The following is a 13493-nucleotide window of genomic DNA, read 5'->3' as shown; positions in this document are numbered from 1 at the left end:
TTTACATACATTGTATTATTCAATCCTCGGAACCCCCAGGGAGATGCTCAGGATAGGTAGTGATGGTGGTGGTAACCCTACTCAGTAGATTTGGGAAAAAGTATTTAAGAGATTAAGGAACAGGGTAAGTGGTAGAGTTGCTACTCAAGGCCAGAATTCTTTTCATTCTGCATCCTTTTCAGTTGCCCTTACAAAAGGGCAATTTATCTAGCTATCCTAACTGGATAGAAATATCCCTTGTACTAGGCTGATATCCATTGTTGTGATGCTATATTCATCAAGAAACTTTCTGGTAAAATATGGACTTATGGATCTTAACCCATCAAGAAGTCAGTGCTCTATAAAAATGATCAATATCAAAACACCAGTATCAAGAAGTGTTTTTTTCTCTTTCCCTAAATGGCTGATGTGAAAATTAAGAATCTGGCATTCTAATATATAAATCGGTTAGCTACCTTGTGAGTTGTTTAGCATTAAATGGTTCCTTGGTTCCTAAGCATTCCTGGTTAAACCGGTGTTTCCTCACCCAAGCAATCAACCATCAAGTTGCATTTTCTTTCTCTCCTCTGTCAACGCTGTAATTTCATTAGGTAATGACCTAATGAAACCACTGGACTAATTAACAGTTTTAAGGCCTTGGCTTTTCCTCTTTGGGGGTTGGGGGGGTGTGGTGGTGTGGGGAGGCAGATTGTTAGAAGTTATTTCTGTTTACAATATTTCTGAATATTCTTACACCAATGGATATCCTCTTCTTTCACCCCCAACCCTGGCAGTAATAAAATATTATTTAGAACTGAGAGCATTTATCAGAAAACAGGGGTCACAGTTATGCCTTCCAAGAATAGCTGCCTTTGTGAAACATAACTGCAGATGAACTCTTTCGGGAAATGCTAACGGTTATTTCTGACTGATGCAGGTTCAGTCACCTGTGGACTCTGCCACAATGTCCCCAGTCGAGAGGACAGCTGCCTGGGTTCTAAACAATGGGCAGTATGAAGAGGACGTGGAAGAAACTGAGCAAAATCAGGATGAAGCCAAGCACGCTGAGAAGGTAGATGTAGTCTGCGTTTATTGACTTACTGTCCCCACAGTGATAGGCCACCCACAGGGTCATCTAGCCAAGAAAGTGATCTCCCCAACTTCAGCTTCACCTCTTACGTTAACCCTTCTATGCATATTCATGTATATTATTTCAGTAGTGGCTGCATGTGAAAATATGTAGAGATGTTCATCAAGTTGACATCAAGCTATACTGCAAGGGGAGAATGCGTTCTAATTTTTTTCTTTTTAATATGGGTTGCCTGAGTTTCAAGAAAACTCTGTTATTCATTTCTAGTCATTTTATGTGAATATTTAGTGTTTCTGTATAACTCAACATGTCCAAAATTACCTTGAACTAGACTTCCTTTCTATATCTTTGTAATGATTTTGCCTTTTTTTGCTTTCTTTTCACCTTTTCTAGATAAAGAATTTGTAATGCTATAGATGATTTTTAAAAGACATCAACATCAAAAGAAAAAAACTGAAAAAAAAAAGACTATTGCTTCAGTTTTGTTTCATTTTGTTAAGAAAAGCTGACATGAAGAAAAAGATTATAACACAAGAACCTTAACGTCATGTACAGCATTATCTCATTTAATTAACCAGACAACTAGCTTCTGTTTATTTATTAGCAGAATCCTAAAAGCTATGCTTATTGATGCAGTTTGCCTCTTCAAACTGTATAAGAACTGTCATCTTTGACCTTCTGGATTAATAAGCATAGTTTAGGACCATGACATTGGAATAAGCAGAAGCTAATTGTCCAATTGTTGATTAAATGAGAGATGACGTGAAAATACATTGCATTTTACAAAGCAACATATAGGTTTATCATTAATGACTAATGAATTTAAGTAGACCATATATAAGAAAACTTAATGCTTCTTACCTCATCCAGAAATTTGACATTCCAGTTACTCAAACCCCAACCACAGCAGCTTCAGTACAAGAAAGGACCAGATAACCAACTGAATTCTATGAAGCTTTAGTGAGAGTTTGTTATATAAAACTTTGGTGAGAAAACAGGCATATATATGTGTTCCAACAAGTAGTGGCAAATTGGGCAGATGAACAACATCATAAAAATGGGCCAAGAGGCAGTATTAATCAGCCCCAGAGAACATGTAGGCCTTTTGCTTAAAGCCTGTGACCTGAGTGTTTTACACTTCCATGGACAGGGAGAAAGCAGCAATAATGTATTGTGCTATAAAAGTATCTATTGATTTAGTAGCTTGTCACTATAGAAGTGCTGCTTGCTCTTTAAAGGGCTGATTCTAAGGGTGAAAGAATGGCAATCAGATGAGTCAAGCCATGTCAGAGATCCTACAACACAGGAGATGTTACAGAAACCTTTCTCTTGTAGACAGCTGGCTTTTGGCTTATTTTAAGCTTCTAAGTGCCTACCTGGCTGCCTTTTTTTTTTTGTTCCCGTTGGATACCATCACAGATTAGATGTGGCTTACAGCAACCTCTAGTTTAATGTGGAGAGTGATATATAAATATATAGATTTGGAATGCCGAGTTAAGACATCATTTTAGGAGGCAGGCAGGCCTCCATTACCATGGATGCCTGGGGATCCTTGTGAAGAGTATCAGCAGCCCGTGGAGTGGCCACTCAGACAGCATCCAGCTACACTGCTTCAGTTCAGTTCAGTTCAGTAGGGTTTGATAGAAAAAATCAGTCACTGACATCTAAATCCAGGGCAACTCCAGTTCTTTTCTCCTTGTCTTTGGCACCTCTTCTCTGATCTCCCTGGTAGCTCAGATGATACAGAATTTGCCTGGAATGCGGGAGACCTGGGTTTGATCCTTGGGGTCAGGAAGATCCCCCCTGGAGAAGGAAATGGCAACCCACTCTAGTATTCTTGCCTGGAGAATCCCGTGGACAGAGAGGAGCCTGGCGGGCTGCAGTCCATGGGGTCGCAAAGAGTCAGATGCAACTGAGCAACTAACACTTTAACGTTTCTTTCTCCTCTGCTATAGTACGAACAGGAAATCTCCAAACTGAAGGAGCGCCTGCGAGTGTCCAGCCGGCGACTGGAGGAGTATGAGCGCCGGTTGCTAGTGCAGGAGCAGCAGATGCAGAAACTGCTGCTGGAGTACAAGGCCCGGCTGGAGGACAGCGAGGAGCGGCTGCGCAGGCAGCAGGAGGAGAAGGACAGCCAGATGAAGAGCATCATCAGCAGGTCAGAGGCCGCCTGGCAGCGGACATGGGCTGGCTCGGGGCACACAGAGGTGGGACGATGGCTAGAGGATCCTAAAGCAAGCACTGCGTGTCCTGCGTGATACTCTGTACAAGGGTGAAGGCTGGCGGTATCTCTTACACTTTGCCACATGTGAGACTTCAGTGCACTTCCTTTGAGGCTAGAGGTAGTCTTTCCTTTAGTTGTAACAATTAGAAACAGTTAAAACTTAGTGACTCACTTAAGAGGTCTTAGAACAAAACTGAATTTTAAAAGTGTCAGTATCCAATGTCCAAGGCTAATTTAGATTTTTGCAAGTCCAGAGAGGTCTAACAAGACACTGGACATCTTTAGGGCCAGAGAATCAAGGCAGAGGGCCAAGGATGTCCAAGGAAGACCAAAGGAGGGGGGCAATTTTACCATACACTACATAGCACTGACTGTGGGCCAGGCACTTTTCTAAGCACTTTGCAAATAAAATTTGTTTGATCTGTTACTAATAATTTGTTTAATGCCAACCTCTGAGGTCAGCATTATTATTATTCTCCTCCTCTTACAAGTAAAGAAACAGGCAACAAATTTATTAAGTCACTTGCCCAAGGTCACTTAGTGGTGCAACTGGGATTTGAAGCCAGGTAGTCAAGCTGGCTAGCCTGATGCTCACAGCCACTGTGCTTCAGGATTGTTAAGTGCCATGGGCAGGTCAAAAAAAGTCTGTTGCTTTAGCAGCACAGAAGGATTTAGCAGTCTTACTGAGAGCCCTTCCATGGAGTTAAACATCAGGGGATTAAAATATGAAATGCATGAGGAAAGAAGTAGGCCTACTATGTGTAGAGTACACTCAGAGGACATTTAGCTGTTCAGGGGAAGGAAAGGTCAGCTGTTGCAAAGTAAGGAGATTAAGAGAGGGTTAAATCAGTTAACAGCAAATCAGTAGATTTGCTGTTTTAAACTAAGTTGCACTGAGGAAAGGATCTGATGGAAGAGGGGGAGGTAATCATGGTGAGAGTGCTGTCGCAGAGGAGATGGACACATGTGGGATCCAGTCCCAGGAGAGGAGTCAGCTCTGAATGTCTTCTCCCAAGGCAGGCAAGAAGACAGAGCCCGGTGCAGATCTTGCACTAGGAAGGAGTGGCGACACTGAGCTGTCCTGACTGAGTGTGGGCGTCTTGTTCTGTGTGTTAGCCTGCTCGCTGCTTGAAGATGTTGGTCTCTCCTTCCCGCCCCACTCTAGGCTAATGGCTGTGGAAGAGGAACTGAAGAAGGATCATGCTGAGATGCAGGCAGTTATTGATGCAAAGCAAAAAATAATCGACGCACAGGTAAGCAGGTTCTCAGTCTAGTGGAAGTGACTGGTTTATCGTAACTGTTATCTCCCGACTTCCCATCCCTTGCAAACACCAAGGCACATAACAGAAAACAGATCATTGGAAAGTTCTCGGCATTACCTTTCGCAGATTTTTTTTAAATGTTTCTTTGCGACCTCTACGACCTTTTCCTTCCTTTACTGGTGACGCATCCGTTAACCCAGCAAAGTTTTAGCGTGCTTTAGTGCAGGTGCTCGACAAATCTCAACCTGCATGACGGGCTTTACTTCTTTCCTTCTGGAAAGGAGGGCATTCTCTCAGGGGGGCACCTGTGAAAAGTCCACTGCATGTGTCTGGCTTGTGACCTCCACTGACCATTGCTTGGCTATGACGTTCACGGTCTCGTCAGTCACGTCCACTGTGCCATCAGCCTCTGGCCCCAAACAGTAGTTGAGCTTCAGGGGAAAGACAGGGCTGCAGAAGGTACCCTGCCTTGTTATTCTTTTGGTTCAGTGACAGGCATCAGTGCCTGGGGTTCATTGGCCGCCCTTCTCCACTGGTGCTGTGCTTGGAGAGCCTCTTACGGTTGATGAGATCAGAACCTGGGTGTCTGTTCCCTGTAGCTTCTACCTGTGATGCTAACAACACAGTGATGGCCAGGGGCTCCTCACAGGTTCTCAGAGCAAAGCCCAGGAAGTGTTTCTAATGCCTTTTCATCTTTTCAGTGCAAAACACGGTTGTATTTCTTAGAGTGAAACAAATAACGAGAGGCAAGTGCCGTTTGGATGTGGCTGGTTTGGCCACTGAATATATCCTCTCTCTAAAGACCACCCAGCCAGGCTTGTGTTTCTCACCCTTAAGTATCATATCATTTCCGTAAGGTCTGAAATAAAAATGGGAGCAAGGCCTTTATTTGTCCTACTTTCTTCTCTCCTTCTCAGCCAGTAGTCAGTCTATGGTAGAGCCACCCAGTATTCTTAAAACACACATTCCATTCCCACTCTGGTTTCCTGACAGAGCTAATGTGGGATGGGGTACATTTTTCAAAGGAATAGGGAGTGAGGCTGAAAACACCGCTGGGGAAAGTATGTGTCCTGGGCCTCATACTCCCTCATGTACACAAGACCCAGAAGTCAAGTGCAAGTTCCAATGCTCTCTTGTCAGCACAGTTCCCAGAATGATTTGGACCCTTGAACTCTAGTTTCCAGATATTTAGACCTCCTAAGAATCAAAAGAAAGTTCTTAGTTGGTCCTTTCTTTAAAGGTGTCCCCAGGGTGGATGACAGAGAAGGAAGGGTTGCAGAGACAAGGAAGGCTATCTCGACAGGCATTAATCCAAGAGGCTTAAGAGAAACAGCCTGGGTAAAGACAGTTTAGTCAGGAAAACTAGTGTTGGTAAGTGTTCACTTTGGGATTTTCAACATGAGAAGAGAGTTCTATGAATAACTATACTCAAATGGATTTTAGTTCTAATGAGATAATACAGATTGTTTTAATAATGTCCACTGGTCTAAAACTGTGGCAGCCTGAGCAGAGGGAGCTTAGGGGTGTCCCACTCGTGGCTGTGTGCATACAGTCCGATATCCTAGTTGCCTGTTGAGGCAGTCTCATCATTAGCTTCTGAAGATTTCTATCCTACTCTGTCCCCGATTTTGATTTCTAGGGTAAGATGGCTGGACATGAAGCAGGAGTCATAGGCATAGCAGGTGAAAGCAAAAGAGGGAAACAGATTCATCAGGGCTCAAAAGCTCTGGGAAGTCAGGACCTTCTCTCAGTTAACAGGAGGGTGTCGCCATTCCAGAAAGGGAGAACTGTTATCCTCAAAGCACTGGTCGATGTCAGACTTGTAGTCTGGCTAAACTAGACAGTAGTTTGGGTCCATACCTCAAGGCAATGGTTTTCAAATGGTTTGATTCTATGGACTATTTTGGTGGAACCAGAGGCACCTTCCATAGATCCCTTTCCAGCTGCTCCTACTGACCACTCAACAACAAGGACTTCTCTCAAATAATGGATCAAATCATGTTCAGGTTAGCTAAATATCATAAATTACACATTCAAACACAAGCATTACTGTATAGTAAATTTTAAGAGGAGGCTCACTTTGGATCCCTAAAGCACACTTGAAGAATCCATTAGACCACATTTTGAAAACCATCACATGATGCCCAGCACAGATGATAAACACTAAAGCTAGCTTTTTCAAAAATTATAATCTCCTTAAAAGGAAGGGGATTCCCAGTTCCAGCTGCTGTCTCACTGACACATTAAAAATCTTTTTCTAGCAAAAGACTGTGAAAATCCTTTGGTGTCCTTTGTAACAAATGCCTCTTCCTCTGAAAGAATAAGTAACCTAACATCTTAAGTGTTTGATGGAGCAGAACAACCCTTCTGGCACCATTTGCTAGAATGAGGACATGTTTGGGGTAAAAACTTCCCAGAAAGGTAATGCACACCTCCGTGCCCTGATATCTGCCTTGGTGCCACTGGCAGTTAAAAAATATTTCTGAAGTGATGTGCTTTCCTTATACTAGCATCGGGCCCAACACTTCCCAAAAAAGGACAGGACAGGTACCCAGTGAACGGGTTTCCATCTCAGCAGCCATATGCCCCTCCAGACCAGGCTTGTCCCTGAATCCAGCCTCTTCATCTCCTAGAGTCAGTTCATGTTCCACGGCCCCCTTGGTGTCAGCCACTTTCTAACTGGAACTGGGGGATGATGAGTATTCCCCTAGTGACCCTGTCCTAGGAGATGAGATCCTGGTGATGGTACTAAGGGGTCATTTCTTAGACATCAGACCAGGGGCTGTGCTGTCTTCCACCCCAACCGCCTCCCTGCTCCAGGGATCTCTCCAGGTGACTCAAATGGAGAACAGAGAAGGGCGTCCTAGGAGAAGTGAGCAGCTGCCTAGTTACTCTTGCAAGTGATATCTCCACTGTGTTAAATTACAGGTCATAAATGGAGATGAGATTATGCAAACAGGCAAGTAACCCCGTCCGTCCGTTCTCTAGCTGAGCAGTTCCCAGCCCTGGCCCGGTGCACTGGCCTCCTACACATTCCAGCTCCTGCACTCCCCACACTCAAAGCCCTTCCTGTCAGGCCGGAACTAGATTGCTCTGCCATTCACGCCAGGCAGAATGAAAATGTCAAGGCATCTTTTGCCAACTGAACTTGACTTTTAAAAGTCCCTGTTTGATTTTTTTTGTTTGTTTGTTTTACTTTGAAAGGTTGGCACTTGGGGGGGAACGTTACAAAAGGGAGTTTGTCCACTTGGAAGTTTTCAACTGTTGAGTAAAAGGGTTACTTGACTTTAGTTGTTACTCTTGCAGGAAATAAATAAATACAGCCATTCTTAACCTTCTTTTTGACCCTTTAAGAGTCAAATAATTTTTCATGAATGCCTAATTTCTTTGGGTCAACCCTAGAGAATCGTTTATTCCTTAGAACTGGGACATTGTAATTTATCCTAATACTGAAATACCTTCTTTTTTAATCATTTTGAGATATTACCAGTCTTTCTGCTTAGAGATCATTTCTAACCATAGTAGGGGGGAACATCATATCTGGTTCCCACCCCATTTTCCCTGGTAGTCACCAGCCAACCCTTACTTATTGACTTTTACAAGATCTAAACTTGTTACCTCAGTAAACTCCACTGGCTGTAATTTTTTTTTTTAATTGTTATCTTTTTAAAAGCCTTGTAGTTCTTTCTTTCTTTCAAGTTTTGCTTATCCTTAAAACCAAGTTACCTTCCAAGAGTATAAATCTTATGCTAGATTTGTGTTTAATTAATAATGCTGATTTATATATGTATATCTTACCCCCTGAGTTCTTTATCAGGGAAAGGAAAAAAAATTTAATGATATTAACAAGTGTGAGCTAGTTTTTTTTCATACATTTGAAACTGTGATCACCAGCCCTGCTCCATATAGATTCCCCAAAAGCAGAAGATTAAAGGGAAGCCTTACCTGATGCTACTGTTGTATTGGGTTGGCCATAGAGTTCATGTGGGTTTTTGTACACTGTTACCAAATGAATATTTTGGCCAACCCAGTATATGCTTTCCTCCCCTAAATGTCCCCCCAGGGCAGTGGTCTTCCTTCTGCATCTTGGGCGGCACGTTTCCCAGCAGGGCAGTGCTGCTCACAGCCGTGTGGAGCTACTCCTGTAACAGCGAGGAATAGCATCCATCACATGGACGTTTGTGTGTCCTCTCTAACCCCGACCACGACCCTTCTTAACTATGCTTTTCCCTGAGTAAATGAAAACAATCCCTGGGTAGGAAACCTGTTTTTGGCTCTGGGGGGTTGTTCCTCACATGCTGTTTTGTTTTTTTTTTTTAATTAATTGTTTTCTGAAAAATGGCAACTTCATGTAGGAAAGGGTCTAGAATGATTTACCTAGCTGCTGAAGCTAAGATTAGGATTTCTCTCCTAGTCTTTGCAAAACTAATAATATTTTGATGGGATGATTTTTATTTATTTTTTTAAAATTTAGATGAGTCTGCTTTTCTCTGATTGCCATTTTGTTCCTCCATTTTTTCTCTTTTTTTATGCGTGTATTCAACAGTCTTTGGTTCCAAGGTATTAATTCAAAGGCTTTTTTTTTTCTTTCTGAGATTCAAAAGTAAAATGAAAGCAGTCTTCCTTATTGGGTAGCTTTCCTGGAGTACCTCTGAGCTGGAATGAGTCTAGGAGCTCGTGTTCTCTGTTTGTTTCCATGTGTTATGTTTTCGGCATCCCCCTCCGGCCACATCTCCCTTCCCACATTCAAATAACCCCTTGGTCTAGCTTTTGGCTGCTCCTTCCCCCTCTTGCTGTCGCATCCTCACTTTGTCGGTGACTATGAACTGCCACCATGTATTGTTTCAGTTTTGAGCACCATGTGAAATCGTTCCACATGTGACCAGTGTGCCCTCTTTGGGGGCTGAGAACCCATAGATCACATGCACTTCTCCTCTCTGAAATGAAACCTCTGGTGCTTCTTTCTTTGCCACCTAATTCCCGTGTTTGAGTTTTGACCCAGAGCACTTAATACAGCAAGGCAGCTTGACACCTCTGTCTCATAGTCTGAATAACACATGGTGTCATTTTTATGTGATGTCTTAGGGCCCCAAGGGGTGATGAGTAACAAACCCTGCAATGCTAAAAGGGGAAAAAGAAACACAAACCCATTGGGCCCAGGGGAAGCTGGCCCGACTCGGGCGCAGAAAGAGGCAGAGACGTTCCATTTGTCTGGGAAGCATCATGTGCACTGCTGTTTGATAGAAAGCATTAGAACAGTCATTTGGTAGAGCGTTACGGCTCAGTTGCCCACATGGAGCCAGAATAAAGCCCTGTTTGGTGTGTTGTAGGAAAAACGGATCGTGTCGCTGGATTCGGCCAACACCAGACTGATGAGCGCGCTGACCCAGGTGAAGGAACGGTACAGCATGCAGGTCCGAAATGGCATCTCCCCCACCAACCCCACCAAGCTTTCCATCACGGAGAATGGTGAATTCAAAAACAGCAGCTGCTGACGGACGGGCCTCACAAATAGACAGACTGTGGGAGGAGACAGAAGGAAATGTCCCCACTCTTCTATTCCCAGCCCTCTCCCAAGCCCCACCAGGTTTACAGAATGCCGCTGCTTCAGAACAGCAGGGTGGCGAGCAAGTCTGGAACGAAGAAAGGAACCTTGTCTTTCAGGGCATAAGGCTAAGACTGCCAAGGTCGACGCTTCCCCCACCCCCACCCCACGTCTCTGTGTACATAGGGAACTTAGTTCTGGACCGTGTACAGAAAATACCACTGTAATATACCCAAAGGAAGTTAATAATGTAGATTACCTTTTTAACTATTGCTATTTTTATTATTATTGTCCTCTTGTTGAAAGCACTGCAGTTGTTAGAGGAGGAAATGTAGGAGCTATGTACGTGAATGAGAGCCGAGCCCAGCCGCTCAGTAGGTAGAGACCACACATCTGTCTGATAGAGCACACGGACCGCAACAGGACATGGTCAGAATGAATTTTTCAGGGATTCATCTGCCAGGTTAAAAGCCCCGCTCTGGTTCTCTTGTCCTGTAGAAAAACATGAAAATTACCAAGATCCAAATGAAACAGTTTATCCCACTGATCAAGCAGGACTGGTTCTACATGGACAGCTAATCTGACTTGGGGATAGACTGTTCCAGAGGACACAGAGAAAAGCTGTTGCATCGAAACCGGACTCTAGGAGTAGTTTCTATTGAACTCCTGTTAATGTTCATTTCCTTCTGTCTGTAGCAGATGGAAATTTTTCCACTTTAGGTAGGGGGCTTTTTTTTTTTTAACCCCAGTTGTAATAAAAGGTGTTCTTTTTCCTCTTTAGAGTTTACAAAACTATAAATATCTGTGTCTCTAGAAACCATCTTCATCTTCACACACCCACTTGCCCTTTCCTCCCCCGTGATGGGAGCAGTTATCACCAACAGGGTTTACTCTCCCCTGGAGAGGTTATTCAAATCTACTGTCCATAAGCCATCTGAAAGAAACACCCTTTCTTCCGTATAGAAAAGGGCTAACCATATCATACCATAGCAGGAAGCTCTGAATAGTTCCTATTGAAAATTTTTCTTCTATTTGTAAGTTACAACTTTGGTTTGGGATAAAAATTTTATCCAGTGTACTAGCAGGTCTCGGGGCAGGGTAATTTTATCTCAGTCTTTCACTTTTAAGTTGCTTCTTCTTTTAAATTTGGACAAGAAATCCAAATCAGAAGCATTGCTCTCTTAAAAGTCATGATTACTCTTAATGAACTACTGAAAGTGGGAGGACAGCATATTCCAGCTGTTATTCCCATGCTCTTTGTAGATTTGGCAATAATAACCCAGTTTCACTAGTTGTCAGCCATGGCTTTATTGTAGGACAGAAACAGTTATGGAAGTTCATTTACTTCCTTTTTTTTTCCCAGAGGTGTGAAACATCATCTTAAATGCAACCTTGATTATCAGAAGTATGAAATGTTACAAGTTAGACAGATAGTATATAGACAAGTATATATACACATATATTCACACATATGTACGTATAACTGCACAAATAGGAAAAGTTCCTGCCTTCTATGCTGTCGGATTTAATGTTACAAGGAGTTAGAATCTCATTAAGCAAGATCTAAGCAATTGCTTATATTGAGAAAGCAACCACATTTCTCAAGTAAGTTAAATGATGTTTATTTTAAATGATAAACTTTAGGGAATTTTTTTTTTTAAGGAAGAGGAGGGAGGAAAAAAAAACACCTGAGGAAGCCATATGCATGGAGTGAGTGTTTCCATGTAACTATAAAGGGGACAGGAGAACACTTACCAGGTCCCCTTTTGGGTGAAGCCCCAACAGAGGCACCGAGCTCCCCTTTCTGCTGTACCGCAGACTTGCATTCTGACCTCTTAAGCACTGCCCTCGGGTAGATCTGTGTGTTTGACCTTGTATCTCCACAACCTCACGTGGCCCCCGACCCACAGCCTCTCGAAATACGTCCCTCCCATAACGTCCCCAGTCCTGCCTGTCGAAGGTCGGAAACAGGAGCTGCCCAGTGTGCTTATCCGGGCTGCAGACATAATGCCACATGTTTTGGCACTTGTGAATTTTCTTGACCCCTGGTCATGATTTTATAAATTCTTATCCCCTTTCCCTCCAAGCTGAGGACACACTGTGGCCAAAATCACACACTGTGGCCTTGGAAATCAGATGGAGTGCTGGCAGAATGCTTTGTCTAGCTGACAACCAGACTAGGCCATTAATAAGGACAACATTGGCAGGATTTATTTGAATAGGAAAAAAAAAAACTACCAATTCTGAAATAGTGCTCCATGTTGGGGGAAGAGGGTATGTAAACATAGGTCTGTTCTTGTTTGTGACTATTTTCAGCTCTAGCCATTCTCTATAAAAGCCTTCAGAAAACCTGGTAAAAGAATGATCAGTTTCAGTGGCCTTAAGTATGTATCGTTGGTGATGTCTTTCATTGAGGTTTGAAAGTTCTTGGGTAGAGGTTATGGATGACAGAGGTCTGATAAACTGTTTTGGAGGGTTGGGGGAGACACACAAAACCAAATATGTTTTTGATGGACACAATACATCTTATCAGCATTATGTGAGCTGCAGAGATGGCTGCCTCATTTGGGAGATTAGATGCCCAAAATGTTTGTATAGATTATGCAGCCCTCTGTTATTATCAGGTTACCTTGAATGAAGAGGAAAGAGTATACACAAATAATAAAATCAGAGGTAAGCTAGAAGTTCAGTGTAGTTGCCAGATGTTAAATTTTAAGTTATCCTTTGAGCTTATTCCTGTCTGAATATTTTTTCTGAGTATTTGTTTAGAGAATGCTGCAGTTTTATAGAATTTATTCCAAAAGATTTTTTAAGTTATCGAAAAAGTCAGCAATAGCCAATAATTTTTATGGTGGTATTGCTCAATTGGCTTTTCTTCAGCCCAAATAAGTACACACCTCTGTTTTACTAGGAGGAGGTGCATGTTTGAAGAGAAGCAGGTGGATTAAGATAGCACATCTTGCACGCCTTCTAACACCCAACATGCCACCGCATGATGGGGTGCAGCATGGACCAAGGCTGGAGTTTGGAAATCAGATGAAGTGCTGGCAGAATGCTTTGTCTAGCTGACAACCAGACTAGGCCATTAATAAGGACAACATTGGCAGGATTTAGGGAAAGAGCTTGATACTTCCCTTTTATTTTCACTGGAGCAATATGCTTTCTGAGCTGAAGCAGCAAGAAGGAATAACATTTCCTTCAGGTCATCACATTCCAAGTCTCTGCAGTACAAACCCTGATGGAAGGGAGATTGTAACTAGGTAACTAAGACAAACACTTGAGCACTTACTATGTTCCAGGCACTGTTACCAAGGTTCTGCTGGGCTCTAGGGCAGTCTATTGTAAGGGAAGTGTGGTAAAATGAGGTCATCATGCTGCTGTAACTTGGCCTTT

At 42.9% G+C, this 13493-nt stretch overlaps 1 protein-coding gene across 9 annotated transcripts in view; it reads left to right on the top strand.

Annotated features, from left to right (window-relative positions):
- RASAL2 (RAS protein activator like 2) overlaps positions 1–12600 on the top strand; it is a 389739-nt gene extending 377139 nt beyond the window's left edge. For 6 of the 9 annotated variants that reach the window (XM_070474028.1, XM_070474027.1, XM_070474025.1 and 3 more), the window contains 5 exons: positions 917–1051; positions 3025–3227; positions 4459–4546; positions 7484–7514; positions 9886–12600. In XM_070474028.1, the coding sequence (XP_070330129.1) occupies positions 917–1051; positions 3025–3227; positions 4459–4546; positions 7484–7514; positions 9886–10028 (600 nt within the window). In that variant the 3' untranslated portion in view covers positions 10029–12600. The remainder of the gene's footprint in view (positions 1–916; positions 1052–3024; positions 3228–4458; positions 4547–7483; positions 7515–9885) is intronic. The other 3 variants (XM_070474030.1, XM_070474029.1, XM_070474026.1) reach the window with 1 other exon arrangement.
- Positions 12601–13493: the final 893 nt, after the last annotated feature.

The sequence above is a fragment of the Odocoileus virginianus genome, chromosome 11 (assembly GCF_023699985.2).
Source record: "Odocoileus virginianus isolate 20LAN1187 ecotype Illinois chromosome 11, Ovbor_1.2, whole genome shotgun sequence".
Taxonomy (NCBI): domain Eukaryota; kingdom Metazoa; phylum Chordata; class Mammalia; order Artiodactyla; family Cervidae; genus Odocoileus; species Odocoileus virginianus.
The sequence above is the reverse complement of the archived record's forward strand: the minus strand, read 5'-3'. Positions and strand labels throughout refer to the sequence as shown.